Below are 19,353 nucleotides of genomic sequence, written 5' to 3'. Positions count from 1 at the left end.
TGAAATTATGTTAAATTGAAACAAGGAAGTACAATGAGTGTGTTTTATTTACAGTGCAAGAAACAAACAAGTAATTTTCGTAGTGGTTTCTCTCTCGATTTCACAGCAGAATGCACGACGGTATTAAACTGAACTCTGTCAAGTGAAGGAGTAGATCTCAAAATAGCTGTCAATCAAATGGGATTCAGCCTTTTGACTGATCCTCCAATCAGCACGTGGAAGCCCAGCGTCCAACCCAGCCGAGCTCCGCCCACAGCTCAGTGTCTCTGGGGGCTGTTCCACTCAGTCCCACTGAAGTGCATGGATGTCGAGCTTCTACGGGCAAATGCATTGATCATAGATCGAATGAGAAAACAGCGCAACGAGAATGTATGAGAAGTGAACATCGAGTCCGTTGATTTGTGATAAAGCTGATTCTGAACGAACTTGTCTGTGAGATGAACGTGTTCTAACACATTTGTAGTCAATGAAATGTCAACACGACCGTACATATTTAACCATTTAATTTTCATAACTTTAGGGGAAACCGAGCTTCCCTTGCAGTCTGTGAGAAATCACCTCTGATTCAGACATAATACCAACCCTAGATCTGGTCTGGACTCTGTCGTCATGAAATATGTCTGTGTCGTCAAGGAAGATATAAAAATCTGGCCAGTCAGTCTAATCCAATCCAATCCAACTAAAGCACTTTAAAACAACCACAGTGGACCAAAGAGCTGTACAGAAGAATACCGTACTTTCCGGACTATAAGCCACACCCACCCCGTCTCCAACATCCCACCATCGATTCACTGATTCCAAGCTTACGTGCAGCAGCTCTATTTTCTTCTTCATCAGCCGGATCGATCGTTAGCCCAGAAAAAAAAAAATAATTGTCGCATCATTTTAGAGCCACGGGTTCACAGTGTGTGGAAAAAAGTAGCAGCTTATAGACTGGAAAATACGGTAATTAAAACCAAAATAAAAGAATAAAATACAAAATAGATTAAAAAACAAGGAACTGTACAAAAAGAAAACAGTGCTGTACAGAAGAATGAATAAAACCCAAATAAAAGAATAAAATACAAGAACAGATTAAAAAAAACAATTAAAAGCACCAAAAAAATAAGAATGATAACTACCAAATAAAAACAATACAATAAGAGATCAGTCCCCCCCCCACACCCAACACCACCAAAATGTAATCATTTGTTCCTTGTGCCAATATTAACATTTCCTGAAAATTTCATCCAAATCTGTACTTAACTTTTTGAGTTATCTTGGTAACAGACAAACAGACAGACAAACAGATATACCCTGATGAAAACATAACCTCCACCGTTACACTTGGTGAAGGTAATGATACCTTCAAACATCTCACATGGTTTCAAAAGCCAAGGAGAAAAGATAGATGTCAAAAAGGGATTTAAAAACAGACAGAGAGGAGGACTGTCTGATATGGAAAATCAGATGGTTCCATAGTTTAGGTATATTAGGCATATTCAGTATATGCAGGTTCAGCTGACCTCATTTTATGGACGCATAATGTCCCAGATCATAACACTGCCCCCACAGGTTTGTACTGTAGGCACTAGGCATGATGGGTAATCACTTCATCTGCCTCTCTTCTCACTCTGATGTGTCCGTCACTCTGGAACAGGGTCAATCTGGCCTCATCAAACCACACGACCTTTTTCTATTGAAACAGTCCAATCTTTTTGCTCTCTATCAAACTGATGAGTGTAATTAAGAAAGTAATATAAAGGTGAATCACGCTGTTTTTATGCTTGTAAATGGATACTGTATGTCTGTTTGGAATGGGAGGACCCCAGGATGAGTAGTTGATGTCCTGCATCAGCTAATGGGGATCCAAATAAATAAATAAATAAATAAATAAATAAAGGTGGTTGTTTAAGAAATGAGATTATATCAGTTAGGGTGAACGAACTTGTTAAAGCTGAAACATATAAATTGCTGCACAAATTACACTGGGTTACAAAAAAATGTTTTTTGCAAGTTGTCTAGGTTTTTTCAGCTGAATTAGGACCATTTTGCACCGCTAAATCCAAAATGACATCTGTTTTTCTCAATCAGGTCAGGTTTTTTTGCTAATTTGATTTTGAAAAATTTGATCTTCTCACAAAACTGATTACATTTTTGTGACTTTATCAGTTGATTTTTTTATATAGTTCTCACCCAAAATAGGTTTTAAGAGAAAAAAAATCATTTGATCACTTGATTCCTGTTAGGTGCAATGGTGTATTCACCGCAGATGTAGCAGAATACGTCAGGCTTATTTTTGCAAGATCTTCTAGTCGAAGCCATTTCATTCACCTGTAATATTAAAAAAACCATTAATCATAAATTGGCAAAAGTAAAATCTTCAGAACTTGTTTATTGCAAGAAATATGAAAGAATTTTGTATCATATGATGTGAAAATGCCCATAAATGTAAGCAAAAATGTTAAAAAGCCAATATGTAGCATAGTTCAGAAAGTTGACCTGATTGAGCAAAATTAATGTGATTTTTGGATTCAGCACACCAAAATGATCCTAAATCAGCTCAAAAAACTTAAACAATAAATTTGTTGTTGACCAGTGTTATCTAATGGAAGGCTCTTACCTACTGGGTTAGCCTACTAGGTGGTGACTTTTTGCTAGGCAGTGTTTTTCTTTTCTTTTCTTTTCTTTTCTCTCCTTTGTTTTGTTTTTCTACATGGTCCTGTAATACTTGCCTGTGTAGTTTTCCCTGCACAGACACAGCTCTAATCAGATGACAGCTTCTAAATAAGGATGAATGCTGGTAGCTCTCTGTATAGGAGTGGGGAGATCCCTCTGGAGGTTTATCTATTCATCACTAGATTAAATATATTGGCAGACAGACCAGTTCTCTCTAGTGACCAATTAAAGTGCTACATAATGAACCTGATCATAGAGCAGCTTTGTAAATATCAAAGTAAGATAGGCCCAATCAACTGAAATAAACACAGACCAAACTAAAATTAATAAAGCTTTGACTCATCAAAAACTCATTCTCCTTTCTTGTAAAAATGACTTATTGAGGCAGTATGAGTTGGATCAAACATCGGTTTGATATGATTTGTTTCTTATCGGACAGGTTGTGGTGGTCCGTCGGTCCTTAACGGGCGTAAAGGAGTGATCCAGTCCTTGGGTTTTCCAAATGCTTATCCCGCTCATCTGAGATGTCAGTGGAAAATAACTGTGCCAAAAGGATTCCTGGTTAAACTGCAAATCACAGACATGGCCATCACAGGAGAGGTTGGACAATGCAAGGAGGACAAACTGGTCATCTCAGATCATTACAGCACACTGGGTGAGACTTGTATTTTATTTTATTATTAGTTGAAAAGGTCAGTGTTAAAAAATTACAAAAAATATTTGCAATTATTCAGTAATACTTGTAGAATAAACTGAAACTAAGAGTTGTGGGTTTTTTGCATTAGAATGAGCTGTTTATATCTATAGAGAATTTTCCTCTTCTTTTTTTTCCAGTTTATTACACATGGCATCCAGAATTATGTGCTTTATTGCACCTACAATGTTGGAGTGAACCAGTTAGCTCTTTCTTTACCAAAAACCCATCGTAAAGTTCTAGTCCATTTTTTCTGCATTTTCTTCATTTTTCAGGTTATTAAAGGTCACCCTACAGGAGGGGGAGCTGAGGGACATTGCATTGATTGTAATTTACAACTTGACCACTAGCTGTCATTATTTCACACTGAACCTTTGTTTGCACGGTGAAGTTTGAGATTTTGGTGAATATGGCTATGTTCAGACTGCAGGCAAATGTGGCCCAAACCTGATTTTTCTTGCCTATATGTGACCTGTATCTGATCTGTTAAAGACAGTTTAAACGGCACAAATCCAGCTTTTTCAAATCTGACCCAGAGTACTTATAGTATGTGGTCCTAAATCCGATAAGTATCTGATATTTAGCAATGTGACTTCAGTCTGAATGGCCAGGTTGTATTTATCCAACCTTTACATCATTGAAATGTGACAAATGTCACAATTCTGCGTCCCAAGGGGAGGAGCGGGGGGAAAATCATATTTACTTCTGTAATCACAGTGCATGCCTGCATGGTCATGTATTACGTCAGGACCTCTTTTGTGCATGTGGGTCACTTCAGGGTCGCATTCAGTTCATACTCAAAACTGATAGAAGTCACATTTAACCCTTTCATGCATGAATTATGAGAACCTTAATCACGATTTTTTTCCTGAGTGTTTTTATCCCTCTTTAGGCATAAAAATAATAATTCTATTGATTTTTGTTAGCCTGTTTTTATGGAGTTACAAAAATGTCCACTCAGCTGGACACCATGCATTTAGTTTTAGAACCAAAGAAACATGTATTTACTGATAAACTGTGTGAAAACTATAAAATAAAAACATGTTTAATGCTGCTAATCTGATGTTTTCTCACATTTTAACATACCTGCATGGAGATAATATGCAAAAAAAAAACCTGTTAATTACAGTCTAATAAAAATTTGCAGTTTTTTTTACTCTCAAACATCTTACTGCAGATCAGGTTTATCTAGACCAGCAAAGTTACAGTAATGGTATGAATGTCAGTGTATGGGATGATGCATAAGCGTCCACTGTGTTGGGTGATATGGAACTAAAACAACAAAAGCCATGAATATTCAAGAGAATACTTTTGAACAGCTGTCCACTGTAGTGACCAGTGTGCATGAAAGGGTTAATGTGTAATATGAACAATCACACACAAAAATCAGATTTCACCAAAAAATCTGAATTGTGCATTAAGACCTGCTGTCTGAACGTAGCTTTAGTGTCTGTTTTGACCCTTGAATTAGTATTAGATCACTGTCTAACTTCATGATTTTAGTGAAATTATGTGCTAAGATACTATGTAAATACTGCAAATACCAAAAAATGTACACGCATATCATAGATGTATTTTACTTTATGTTTGTATGTATGATGACAAGTAGATACTGTATCATAACAAAATGACAATCATCAGAACATTGATAAATAGCCATAAAAGATACAGCATACAACTTTCCCCAAATCATTAACAGGAAGGACTTTGGCTTCTGTTTAATGCACATCACTGAGCTAACAGCTCTTGCCCGACAGTATCTTAATCGCTGTCTCCTGCCATAAAACAGTTGATTAGGATCTCCTTTGCAAAGACCATAGCAAACTATAAATTACATCTCCTTGTTATTCACTTCAGTGAGTGCAGTGGAGCTGATACAGCTTTATCTAATGCTGAGCTCTCAAGGACTAAGTGCTGAAGTGCAAGCACACGTTCTGTATTAAACATGCAGATAGGTGATGATGAGACGGTTTTAATGAGGCGTCCTGTTAATTCAGGGGTTTGTGTGTGAAGTGCAGAGAGAAATCCATATCGAAACAGTGTATAGATCTTGTACTTTAACAATCAGTAGGAAAGGGTAATTCTCACTTGACTCACTTGTAATTGTTTCACCGTCCATGTCACTATCAACCTTCTTCCAGTATTTAACCCATAAAGACCCAGTGCTACTTTTGTGGCTGTTCTCAAATTAGTTTTTCCTTCTATTTAACCTTTCTTAAGTGATTTATCACCATTTATTACAATATTATCCACTGTATTTTGCATTTTTTTCAGTGAAAATCAGGTGTTTTCCTATATTTAATTTACTGAACATGTAGATGTTCATAAAAGCTTAGAGTAAAGTTGAAGGTTATAAATCGGAAACAGAGAAAACTGAAGAAAAGTAATGTTTTCAACTGAGATATCAATACCTGAACATAAAAACAAGTGTCTACATCCACTGTCATTTATCACAGTCCATGGGATTTACTGGTGAATCAACATTGTACAAGATGATGGTGTTTCCACATTCACTGAACACCCAAATGGGTCATATACAGGGTGGGGAAGCAAAATTTACAATGAACATTTAGTTGTTTTTTCTCAGCAGGCACTACGTCAATTGTTTTGAAACCAAACATATATTGATGTCATAATCATACCTAACACTATTATCCATACCTTTTCAGAAACTTTTGCCCATATGAGTAATCAGGAAAGCAAACGTCAAAGAGTGTGTGATTTGCTGAATGCACTCGTCACACCAAAGGAGATTTCAAAAATAGTTGGAGTGTCCATAAAGACTGTTTATAATGGAAAGAAGAGAATGACTATGAGCAAAACTATTACGAGAAAGTCTGGAAGATACTATTAAAGAAGAATGGGAGAAGTTGTCACCCGAATATTTGAGGAACACTTGCGCAAGTTTCAGGAAGCGTGTGAAGGCAGTTATTGAGAAAGAAGGAGGACACATAGAATAAAAACATTTTCTATTATGTCAATTTTCTTGTGGCAAATAAATTCTCATGACTTTCAATAAACTAACTGGTCATACACTGTCTTTCAATCCCTGCCTCAAAATATTGTAAATTTTGCTTCCCCACCCTGTATGACCATGAAAACATTATAAACTGCATTTAACCTGAATTATTTAAATGTATTGAAAGGGTTTAGTGGTTCAGAAGTTACTAAACATTTTAGATCAGTAGATGATTTTGACTGCCAGTGGCTTTTTGGGTCTTTTAAGGTTAAAAGCAATTCTCTGCTCATCCCTCTCTCCATTTTTAACCTTTTTTTTCAGGCACCCACTGTGGTTACCTTCTGCCCCCACTGGTGGTCAGTGCCAGTGATACAATATCTGTCACTTTCCAATCTGACAGCCGCCTCACAGACCGAGGTTTCTCTGCCAAGTGGGAGGCAGTATATCCCGAGGATATCGCAGGTACTGAAGACCATAGAAACAGACGTGGACACAGAGGAACCCCCGACATTGGAGGCAGATTCTGCTGTAGCAGCTTAGAGACAATCCATTACACGTCCTATATGTCTTTCACATATTTAGAAAACTAGAAAAGTTATGGCATGAAAAGTGTGAACACAAAGACGAACAGGTCAGAGGCAATGTGAAGCATAAAAGCCAAGATAAAACGCTTATCTTCATCATGATTATCAGGCAGGAAAATGCTGCATGCAGTAAGCAGAAATAAGTATGCAGCCAGTCTAGTGTGTGGAGATATTCCCTAATTAGAAAAATGAATGTCTTATTATTAAACATGAAAAAATAGCCTTTTTCAAAGAGTGTATATGCTTCAGCACTCAAGCAGCCTTTGGTAACTGGTGGAGATTTTTATCTATTAAGTATTGTTCAATAATCTAATGTAGCCCACTGTATCTCTGTATCAGCCTTCTTTTATGTGCTGAGTTTCTATTTTGTATGGGATTTTCTAAAATAAGTTATGTGGTGTTGTAGAAATCTGAAAACTTGGCTCTAAAATTTAATAAAGAAAACCTTAAAATGAGCTTCAAAGAAATTCTACAGATGCCTGAAAGATACTACAAGCTGATATTGTTGCTACTTACTAACATGTGTCTCATATAAAATATCTGTGTTGGTCCCTCTTTGTAGAAATCCAGGGCTGTGGTTTTTCTTCCAAAGAGGTAACCGGGGTTATCAAGTCCCTGAACTGGCCTATGAACTACAAAGCTAACACTGAATGCATGTGGAACATTGCTGCACCTTTGGGGAAGAAGATCAGTCTGACATTCACCCACTTTGACCTGGAACCTAAAGACTTCCTGATGAACAAGTGCTATGACAACATCATGGTGTACGATATCAATACATTTACTAACACATTCCAGAAACATGGTAAGTTGTTTTTTTGAAAGCCGGTTGATTTTCATGACAATCACAATTAATTCAATTAATTCAATGTAATCAATCTAGAATGAATCAGTACAACTGTGGATCTATACTCCTAATATACTGATGACCTAAAGCCATAAAGAGTTATTGAGTGAAAATATTCTTTCCTGTTTAGGTCCATTTTGTGGGACTAAGATACCTGCTTCTATCCAGACAAAAGGCAACAGACTGGTGATCCGCTTCCACACAGACTTATTTACTGAGGGCAAAGGCTTTAGGGCTTACTGGACCACAGACCCCAGTCTGCCTGCACCCACTGAGCCTCCTGTTCAGCCTAATCCCTGGGATAACATCACCATAGGTAGGGTATCAGTTTCAGCTTCATGTCATTCATGTCTGCAGTTCTGTACAATGGTAAACGTTGACAGTGTAAGATACATATACCATGTTTATGTTTATGTTAGTTTATATGTATTTTTATGCTTATGTTTACATTTGTTCATGTTTCTGTTTATACTTATATTAGTTTATATTTATTTTTATATTTATGCTTATTTTTATGTTTAAATTTGTTTATGTTTATGCTTATGTTTGTTTATGTTTATGTTAGTTTATATTTATTTTTATATTTATGCTTATGTTTATATTTGTGTACGTTTATGCTTATGTTTGTTTACATTTATGTTAGTTCATATTTTTATATTTATGCTTATTTTTATGTTTAAATTTGTTTGTTTAGGCTTATGTTTGTTTATGTTTGTTTATATTTACTTTTATATTTATATTTATGCTTATTTTTATGTTTAAATTTGTTTATGTTTATGTTTATTTATGTTTATGTTAGTTTATATTTTTAGTTTTATATTTATGCTTATGTTTATATTTGTGTATGTTTATGTTTGTTTATGTTTAGGCTAGTTTATATTTATACTTATGCTTATGTTTACATTTGTTCATGTTTATGTGTATGTTTGTTTATGCTTATGTTTATTTATGTTTATGCTAGTTTATATTTAGATTTATGCTTATGTTTACGCTTATGTTTGTTTATGTTTATGGTTATGTTCGGTTATGTTTATGTTTATGCTTATGTCTATGTTTATGCAGATTAACACATTGTAAAATAAGGAAATTCTAGGGTTTTATCATCAATGGGCAAACACTTACACACACGTATATCATTACATTTAAAAAAATTGTAATTTTATTATTTTATGCAATTTTCTTTGAGGGAATGTACATGATTTTTTAAATGTCCCTCACACTGCCTGTCTAACTTAAGTGAGATTATTGTTTAAATGGGGAAAAAAATGCAAATACAACATACTCAACAAGTTTTTTCGATAGAACAAATCAGTTTGATAATTTATTTAGTTTGACAGTGTTTTGAAACAGAACTAGTAACTCAGAGACAAGCACTCTTTTTGAATAACACTCATTCTCATTAAATGAATAGAATTTCATTTGACCCAATACTGTATCTTGAAAACTATAGTCAACTGGCAATTTTTGACTCAATTTTTCTTTGTTATTGACCCAAATTTGGTTGATTTTCCTGTCTATTCAGGAAGCATTTTGCTTGTAAACCAAAGGAAAATACTATGATGCTCTAAGTGTTCGTTTGATCAAAGTGGATTACCTATCGCATCAGGGAAGATTTAGTTTAACACAGCCTTCAAGTCTGCACTCAGAGCTGCAGTATTTCTTCTGATTCATGCTCGCTCTCAAATCTCGCCCTTACTTCACACCTCTCTTTCCTATCTCCTTCTGGCTGCACCCAGATGTGCAGTAAAACAAGGTGATTTGATGTGCTGAAAACATAATGTGAAGTGGCCTAACGCTTCACTTTCCTTCCTAGTGGGCTGTCACCCGATCCTCATTCTTCACCCAGTCATGAGCCCCAGGTGGTCCTGGCCCCTGCCAAGCCAATTGCTGAAACACATTTTTATAGATGGACTCTCTACTGCCTCTGGGTTTTTTCCACCCAGGCGATGACAAAGTTGGCCTATGTATCAGGCAAGATAGAAAAGAGTGAGAGTAAAAAAGAGACACAAAGCTACTAAGTGAGGAATACTCCAGTAGTGATTTGGATTTATTATCAGCTCATTTGATATTTTTTCTATTGATGCTGGTGTCTGTTTCCACCATGGTTACATTATAAATATGCGCTGAATTCATTACTGTAGAGTTGTAGCGTAGCAAAAGCAAAAGTTGACTTGCCAGCAATGTCATCAAGGAAATCTTTTATAAAAATTTGCATAGCCAGCCAGTGATTAAAAACCACATCACTGTAACATGCAGGCTTATCTTCAGCTGCAGATATGAACTAAGTTATTATGCTTGTTTATGTGCACAAAAAACACAAACAATTTATACATGCACAGCCAAACACACAAAAGATACATAACAGAGGCTTACTCTTCTTTCCTAGACTGGCCGACTACATGTGGGAAACCAGCCTTTCCTCCTGCTGTTACGTCTCGCATTGTAAACGGAGAACCAGCCAGACCACACTCCTGGCCTTGGCAAGTCTCCATGCAGGTGAGACTCTACAAATAAATGGACCAAATCTATGTCAAGGTGCATTAAATTACAGCAGAATTAACAGAGAAAGTACCACAGTGAGCAGTAAAAATGCTAATCAAAACCTTATTTTATTTAGAATAGAATAGAATAGAATAGAATAGAATAGAATAGAATAGAATAGAATAGAATAGAATAGAATAGAATAGTACTCGTGCCTCACAGCAAGAAGGTCCTGGGTTTGATTCCAACACAAGTCGATGGGGGTGGGATCTTCCTCCCAAAGACATGCACTGATAGGTTAATCATTTAATCTAAACTGCCCATAGGTGTGAATGTGTACCCCACTGTCACCCATAAGTAGCTGGGATAGGCTCCAGTGACCCTAATGAGGATAAAGGGGGTTCAGATAATGAATGAAGAATAGAATAGAATAGAATCTGAATACTTTATTAATCTAAATTAATTAGGTATATATATATATATATATATATATATATATATATATATATATATATATATATATATATATATATATATGAGTGTCAGAACTACTGTCCAGGAGGAAATGGCAAACCTCCAGGAATATGCCAAGAAAACGGCCCCCAGTGACCAACTGACAAGTGAATGCCTCAGACAACAAAAGCCCAGTAAGGATGAGGAGCCAGAGGGGCTATCATAGAAGGACAAGCCCCTGCATGGCATGTACCACTGGCAAATTGAGGAAGTGGCTGATATTGAGAAAACATACCAGTGGCTGGAAAAAGCTGGACTGAAAGACAGCACAGAGGCACTACTCATGGCTGCACAAGAACAGGCCCTGAACACCAGAGCAATAGAGGCTGGGGTCTACCACACCAAACAAGACCCCAGGTGTAGGCTGTGTAGAGAAGCCCCTGAGACAGTCCAGCACATCACAGCAGGGTGTAAGATGCTGGCAGGCAAGGCATACATGGAACGGCATAACCAGGTAGGGGGCATAGTGTACAGGAACATCTGTACCGAGTATGGACTGGAGGTCCCAGGGTCCAGATGGGAGACACCCCCGAAGGTGACAGAGAACAAACAGGCCAAGATCCCGTGGGACTTCCAGATCCAGATCGACAAGATGGTGATGGCCAATCAGCCTGACATAGTGGTGGTGGATAAACATCAGAAGACAGCGGTAGTGATAGATGTAGCAATCCCAAGTGATAGCAACATCAGAAAGAAAGAGCACGAGAAGCTGGAGAAATACCAAAGGCTGAAAGAGGAGATAGAGAAAATGTGGGGTGTGAAGGCAACAGTGGTACCAGTAGTGATGGGGGCACTAGGGGCAGTGACCCCCAAGCTGAGAGGATGGAACCAGCAGATACCAGGAACATCAGAGATCTGAGTGCAAAAGAGCGCAGTCCTAGGAACAGCTAAGATCCTCTGCAGAACCCTCAGGCTCCCAGGCCTCTGGTAGAGGACCGAGTCTGAGGGAGACACCGCCCAGGTGGGCCAGAAGAAGACTGTTTTAGATTGATGTCTAAATATATAAATATATACAATATATACAATATAAAGCTCTGAATAGAGTACAATACAATGCAATAGGGTTTACTGGCACTGCAAAACACAATAAGTATAATGCGATGAGATTTTGTGTAAAGAGCCCAATATAAAACCAGTTGAAGAATATGCAAATCTAAATAGGAGGGAACTAAGGGTAATAAATATACAGTATGGATAGGAATATCAAATATAAATACAGGGTGACACAAAAAAACGGGAACTTTTTAACAATCCAATAAAACCAAGAGTGATGGAAGAAAAATATTTTATTCATAGTAATTGAAACCTTAAACCATGCCATTTAAGAAACAATGATGGAATTTTCATTTTTTAAAAATTACTTCCTGTAGATGGCGTCCTCCTGTACGAATGCATTCTTGAAATCTGCTGTTGAGATTCCTCATTGACCGCTGCAACATCTCAGCTGGGATACTGTGAATTTCATCCTGAATTCTCTGTTTTAACTCATCCAGAGTTCTTGGTCGAGTCGTGTACACTTTACTCTTGAGATAGCCCCACAAGAAAAAATCACAAACGGACAAATCTGGCGATCTAGGGGGCCAGGGTACGTTACTGAATCTTAAGATCACACGGTTACCGAACAATTCTCGCACAGCCGCCAATGGTTACTAAAATAGGGGTGTGTTTACTTGCTCAAGGTCACTGTCTCGCAGTGCTGCCACTTGCTCATGTCTGCCAATACGCACTTCAAAAATTCCCGTTTTTTTGGGTCACCCTGTAATTTTTAAAAAATGAAAATTCCATCATTGTTTCTTAAATGGCATGTTTTAAGGTTTCAATTACTATGAATAAAATATTTTTCTTCCATCACTCTTGGTTTTATTGGATTGTTAAAAAGTTCCCGTTTTTCTGTGTCACCTTATATAAGTATAAATAAGACTAAGTACAAAAAATATGGCTATAAGTAGAAGTATGTGTAGTGCTAATTGTAGAATATTATATACATAGCAGCATGGGAAACACTTGAGCATAACAGACATAAATAAGTATTAGCAAAGAAATACAGGTAAAGTACCAGAAATAATCTGCAGAATGTCCATTGTCATAATAATCTGTATTAGTAGTTCAGAATTATTGATGCATTATTGTGTTGATAGTTAATATTACTGCTGGTACTGCTGTGGCACATTTTAATCACTGTACTGTTGAGGAGGCAAGTGAGGAATGATGTGGGTCTATAGTCAGCTGGTAATTATTGTGGTTGATTGTTCATCACCCAGAAGAGATTTATTTTGCTCTAATGATTGGCTCATGCTAGGCATACATTATACCTTACTCGAGTATAATCTAGACCTTGAGTGGGCGAGTATAGATCTGTGTCAAACAAACCCTGGCATGCTGATGCTCCATCACCCTGAAGGAGTTTATTTCACAGTAATGACCCTGCTGTACATTATCCTGCTTATGTCACAGCTACTTATCAATGAAGTCAATAATGTCATTTCATATCAATGTGTGTGATATGAAGATGATTTGATTGGTTTGAAAATATTGCTTTTGTGAAATAAATTAGTAAAGCATGCATTAGATCCAATGGTTTGTAATGGGTATGGCATTACAATGGTACATTACAGGCTGTTGGTTATTTATTTCATAATAATCCATTTAATTTGTAGATGTACCTAGTAAGTAAAGCTGCTTGTGATCAGTGCAGTGGAATAAAAATTACAAAAAAAATTGTCTATTAACCCTCCGGTATCCAGGTGCGCTTTTTAGGCACACTTTCCACTTCTCGTTAAAAAACTTTATTTTTCACAATTTATATAAGGTTAGAATTCAAAAGTTGTTCATTTTTGCATGGTCTTTAAAATTCTGGCCACCAACTAAAATTTGCACATTGTAAACAAAAGAAAATTACAAGACTAGCATCTGTCTCCCAAGTGTGCCTAAAACACACTATTTCTTCTATTATAACCACTGTTTTTGATCCGAAAGCCATTAAGGCATAAATCCTGCTTTTACTGATATCTGGGCTTCATTTGAGAGGGGAGGGTCTAAATTAATTTATTAACGTTGTTAATGTTGCTGCTAATCATTGACATATGCCAGGCTGCAAAAATCAAATAATATATGATACAATTTTTATGTAGTATTTTGAAAAAAAAACCAAAACAAAACATATTTTGTGTTTTTTGCATCAAAAAATGTAGTGACATCATGAAGAAAAGAGATCATTTATAAGGTTAAAAAAATGTAAAATGAATGATTATTTGATATGTATGATTAGGGCTGACCTTGATTTACAAAAATAAAATCAAATTAGTGCAGAAAAATAAATTCATATATAATATTTAATAGTTTGATTTATAGGTGTGCATTTTACGCACACTTGGTGACAGATGCTAGTATTTTTGAACATTTGACCTAGCGCCAAAAATAATAATGCAAATTAACCAGTGTTGGAGTTAATCATTGACATATGCCAGGATGCAAAAATCAAATAATATGTGATCCACTTTTTATGTAGTATATTGAAGAAAATAATTTTTTTTGTGTTTTTTGCATCAAAAAAATGGTTTGTTTACATTACAAACATGGCATTTAAAGGGTTAAAAAATGCGACAATTATTGAGTATTTGGTATTTTTATTTACGGCTCAAGTTGCTGAAATAGAAATAAGTGTAAAAGAATTAAAAACAAACTGTATGAAAAAATTTTTGACAGTATTCCACAAGTGTGCCAAAAAGGCACACTTGGTGCTTAGTAAGGGCCTTGCTGGATGGGATACCTGAGGGTTAAGTACAGTATATATACTATTTACAGATGTTGTACATTTTAGTGCTGGAATTTAGAATGGAGGAAATAAATGCTCTTTAACCCTTTCATGCATAGTGGTCACTACAGTGGACAGCTACTCAAAGCTGTTCTCTTGTATATTCATGGATTTTGTTGTTTTAGTTCCATAACAGCCAACACAGTGGACGCTCATGCATCATCCCATACACTGACATTCATACCATGACTGTAACTTTTCTGTTCTTGATAAACCTGATCTGTAGTAACATGTTTGAGTGTAAAGTAATTGCTTGTTATTTTTATTAGACTGTAATTAACAACAAAAAGTTTTTTTTTTCATATTATCTCAGTGAAGTGAGTAATGACTAGTATAAGAGTATGTTAAAATGTGGGAAAACATCAGATTAGCTGCATTAAAAATGTTTTAATTTCATAGTTTTCACACAGTATATCAGTAAATACATGTTTCTTTGCTTCAAAACTTAAACACATGGAGTCCAGCTGAGCGGACAATTTTGCAACTCCATGAAAAATAGGTTCATAAAAAATGTTTCAATCGCATCGTTTTTTTTACTGCCCAAAGAGGAATGAATGAATGAATGAAGAAATGAATGAATATTTTCTATTTTGGTTATTTACAAAACGCATACAAATAAGGAACATACAATTTGCACAGTTTGTAACTGAAAAAAGAAGAAGCTGAAAACCAAACTTATTCATGCTTCTCCTACTCCCATCTTTTTAATTACCTGAAGTTGCAGCAAATAAAACATTAACACAAATTAATCTACATTCAGTTTCTTAAGTCACTTAGAGATTATTTTACTGTCATAGCCCCTGAGAATTTGACAAACTAAAGCTTTTTTAAAACTCAACAACAAACTACATAGTTTCAATTCATGATTCAATTGATTCCATAATTTGGCACCAATAAGAGAAACACAGCGATATTTAACATTTGTTCTTACTTTACACGTTTCAAACACAAACAACCCTCTTAAATTATAATTCCCTACTCTTAAATTAAAATTTTTTTGAACACAAACAGGAAGACTTTTGTTCTGAGCACGAAAAATAATTTCCATTGTTTTGCAATATACAATATCAGGGAATTTTAATATACCAGATCCTACAATAATGGATTACTTGAGTGAAGATAACCAGCTTTATTTATTACTCTGATAGCGTTTTTTTTTTTTTTTTTAAGTTTAATTATAGGGTCTATGTTAGTTTTATATACATTGGCCCAAATTTCTACACAGTATGAATAAAAACCCTGATTAAGGTTCTCATAATACATGCATGAAAGGGTTAATTTTTTGACAGCTTATTGTGTGTATTTGTTCCAGGTTTGGCCGGATAGTCGTCCCACGTATGCACACATCTGTGGTGGTACTCTCATTCACAAGAACTGGGTACTCACAGCAGCCCACTGCTTCATAAAGTAAATGTCTAATTTCATTTTCACACATTACTGATGTTTATTATTTAGCAAATATTATGAGGGAACCTTCTCGAGTTGTCTATTTTAATAAAAGGAGATGTATTGCTCGGCCTGCCACATTCCAGTGCTATATTTTTCCAAAAAAGTTATATAAATCTTCCCAGAAGCCTGTTTGCCTAATCCTGCACGACAGTTGTTGGTGTCACTGCTCTTACCTCAGGCTTATTACAGTGTCAGAGCAATGCCTTGTTAGAGATGCCTCAACGCCTGAGCTCTAATGGGCGAACTTTACAGAGAGACGCCGGTGAACTGTGGAGACGTAACACACATTCGTTTCCTGTTAGAAGCCTGACTTTCAATAATCTGTCAGCTGATATTATGCAGCGACAGTGATGTGTATCTCAGGGTGGCCTGTTCACTGTTTCAATCCACACTGTGCTCTTATAGCAATGAATCTATTATTCTGATTTTTCAAAGCTATGCTGACGAGCTGCATCGCTGGCGTATGTGCCTCGGCAAACACAACCTGACCTACACAGAGCCCAGTGAACAGTGCTTCAATGTGTCTGGCATCTATCGCCATGAGCTCTTCAAGTATCCCACAGTGCCCACAGTGGAGTTTGACATCGCCCTGGTCCGGCTGGATAGAGAGGTGATTCCCACAGATGAGATCAATTATGCCTGCCTTCCCTCTGAGGAGGAAATCCTACCAGGAGGCAAGAAGTGCTACGCCACCGGCTGGGGAGATGAAACAGGTACTTTTTCTGAGCTTCATGTTCATTGTCAATAACCCGTAAAGACCCACACAGCTACACTCTAAAAAAGATGATTCATGGGTTAGAAAGTTAAGCTTGAAATCAAGAGCTTTCTCTGCTTAAAAAATTTAGTTTGTTACATGTACACATTTAAAACAGTTGGTAAGTTATTTTATTAAGTTGGTCTAAATGAAAAACAAGTAAAACAGTCTTAACTTAATAACATATTGGTTTTTAACAGACAATTCTGCCTTTAACTCAGTGGTTCTCAATCTTTTTCTGACGGGCCCCCCTTTGGAGCACGAAAAATCTCCAAGCCCCCCTCAACCCCAACGACATTGTACCTGTGGTGCAATTATTACTTTTATTGAAAGAAACATCAATATTGTAAAAATACTTTTTGCTTTTCGTGAATAATTTGTTGTGCAAATTAAAAATAACGTAGATTTTTGATTGAACAATACAAATGAACTCAACAAGACTGCTCCCTGAGACATTGTCTTTCAAAATAAAAATAGGAAATCTGTAATTATCTTAAAACTATGACAATAAGGTACTTTTTTTTTTAGAACAAACACATTCTGGTAACAAAGATGAACATTTTAACAATATCAGTGGCTGCAATGAGCCCGTTTACGTTGCACATCTCAGAACATCACAGTGCAAACTGTACAAACTGTGCAAAAACAGAAACATTGCACATTTTTCTTTTCCAGTCCAATCCTTGTCCACTCTCCAAACCTAAACTCTTTGTCTAGTCTAGTGACAGATCACCATGGCAGTAGATTTGTTTGTTGTACATCCCTAAAATGAGTCCAGAATGCTCCAACGCTAAAACATTAGTTCCACCTGCTACATGTTTTAACCTGAAGAAAAAATAAACACCTAGGAATGATTCCATGACCCCCCTGGCAAGCCTTCGCGCCCCCCCGGGGGGGGCCCACCCCGCTTTTTGAGAAACACTGCTTTAACTTAATATAGAAGTATATTAAGTTAGTACAACTTAAAAATCTTGTAAACTTCCTCTAAAAGCTGAGTACAAAGTTGACGTGCCTGGACATGTTTTGCTGACAGACCACGCCTACCACAAGAAATGGAGGGAAGCACAGAAAAAAAAGAGAGAACCACGATTTTGCACAGAACTTTACTAAATTTTAAGGCTTGATAGAATTTAGCTTTGTTTCTGCAACAGTAGTTTTCATTATTCAAGGACTGAATAATACACATTTTGCTCCTTTCTAATTTAAAATTGTAGTATATATTGTGGCGTGTTTGGCACATTACATTGTGGGTATTGGGTATATTGTTGAAAATGTGTTATTTTATGTACAGGGGTTCAGCAAGGTTGTGGTGTTGGTGTTAATTTTGAGTTAATGTGTGCATGCTAATGTTTATTGGCCTTTTTGTGTTTGTTTTCGTGTTTTTATAGAACTGCACCATGAGTAAGAGCCATAGGCCAAACCATGCCTTTCCTGTTTATTGCCAATTATAGTTTCCTTGTTCAATGTACTTTCTCACTGCTTGACAAGTATTATTTACTGTTTGCAATCAAATGGGGACAACAGTATTGTGTACAATTGAGATATTAACATGCAGATGAATGTAGTAATAGAAATGCATAGAGAAATAATAAGGAGTATGATCGTATAGCTAGAATTTCTATTTGGAATTTGTTCTGATGTACAGAAATAAGTTAGGCCAACTCAAAAAACTAAGGTAACTACTTGTATGGACATTTTTGAGTAGAATAAAAGTAAAACAATAAGTCAGTATAACTAAATTGAGTAGTATTTACACAATTAAAATTAAGTTGGTTCGACTTAATTAAGCTTGTAGAGTAAAAAACAAATTATGTTGTTTGTACTAAAGTAATAGAGTTTACCTAACTAGAGAAGTCTTGCGGCATTTAATTGTTTTGTTCTTTTGTTCTGATTTTATTCGCTAATGAACCCTTTAATTTAGTGTCATTCCTGTTTTGAGTCACATTTTATTCACTGGAATAATAAAGTAATCAACCAAATTATCCAGCACCACTCAATACCTGTTGTAGCTTGTGTGCTATTTATGACTGTCACATTGTTTGTATGCCCTCTGCTGGACTCCAATGCAAAAAACTCCTGTGTTTATACTGCTGAGTGTGTCCTGGCTGTGTGCTTCTGACACTAATTTTGTGTTGATCAGGTAATCCGATGACTGCCAAACCTTCAGAGGCTCTTAACCAAGTGGACCTGCCTATTGTACCATTTGACACCTGCAAAAGGATGGATTACTGGTGGTTTCAAGTCAAACCCTCCATGATCTGTTGTGGTTATACTCTACCTGATGAGCTCAAGTCTGTTTGTCAGGTAAAACAACACTCCCAGAGCTACCAATATGTAACAGATGACCACAACATGAACATAATTATGACTGTTTACATATATTACCTGCACAGTATAGCTTTTATTTAACCAAAGACCCAAACAACCATTGACAACCAAATCTAAAATGTTTAATACCTGCTGATCCACTGATCCTATCAATACATGTAAATAACTGGTATAAAATGCAGTTTCATGGTCATCAGATATGACCCATTTGGACATTCAGAGGCTCTAAAGAGAACATAGAAACACTGTCAGCTTCTATAACATTGATTCAC

At 36.2% G+C, this 19,353-nt stretch overlaps 1 protein-coding gene across 1 annotated transcript in view; it reads left to right on the top strand.

The window, feature by feature from the left end:
- The window catches only part of LOC115417880 (ovochymase-2), a 71,320-nt gene that overhangs the window by 24,948 nt on the left and 27,019 nt on the right, over positions 1-19,353 (top strand). The window contains exons 8-15 of the mRNA XM_030132075.1: positions 3,098-3,313; positions 6,633-6,773; positions 7,458-7,700; positions 7,873-8,058; positions 10,129-10,238; positions 15,863-15,957; positions 16,435-16,712; positions 18,894-19,057. Of these exons, the coding sequence (XP_029987935.1) occupies positions 3,098-3,313; positions 6,633-6,773; positions 7,458-7,700; positions 7,873-8,058; positions 10,129-10,238; positions 15,863-15,957; positions 16,435-16,712; positions 18,894-19,057 (1,433 nt within the window). The remainder of the gene's footprint in view (positions 1-3,097; positions 3,314-6,632; positions 6,774-7,457; positions 7,701-7,872; positions 8,059-10,128; positions 10,239-15,862; positions 15,958-16,434; positions 16,713-18,893; positions 19,058-19,353) is intronic.

Source organism: Sphaeramia orbicularis, chromosome 1 (assembly GCF_902148855.1).
Source record: "Sphaeramia orbicularis chromosome 1, fSphaOr1.1, whole genome shotgun sequence".
Classification (NCBI taxonomy): Eukaryota; Metazoa; Chordata; class Actinopteri; order Kurtiformes; family Apogonidae; genus Sphaeramia; species Sphaeramia orbicularis.
The sequence above is the reverse complement of the archived record's forward strand: the minus strand, read 5'-3'. Positions and strand labels throughout refer to the sequence as shown.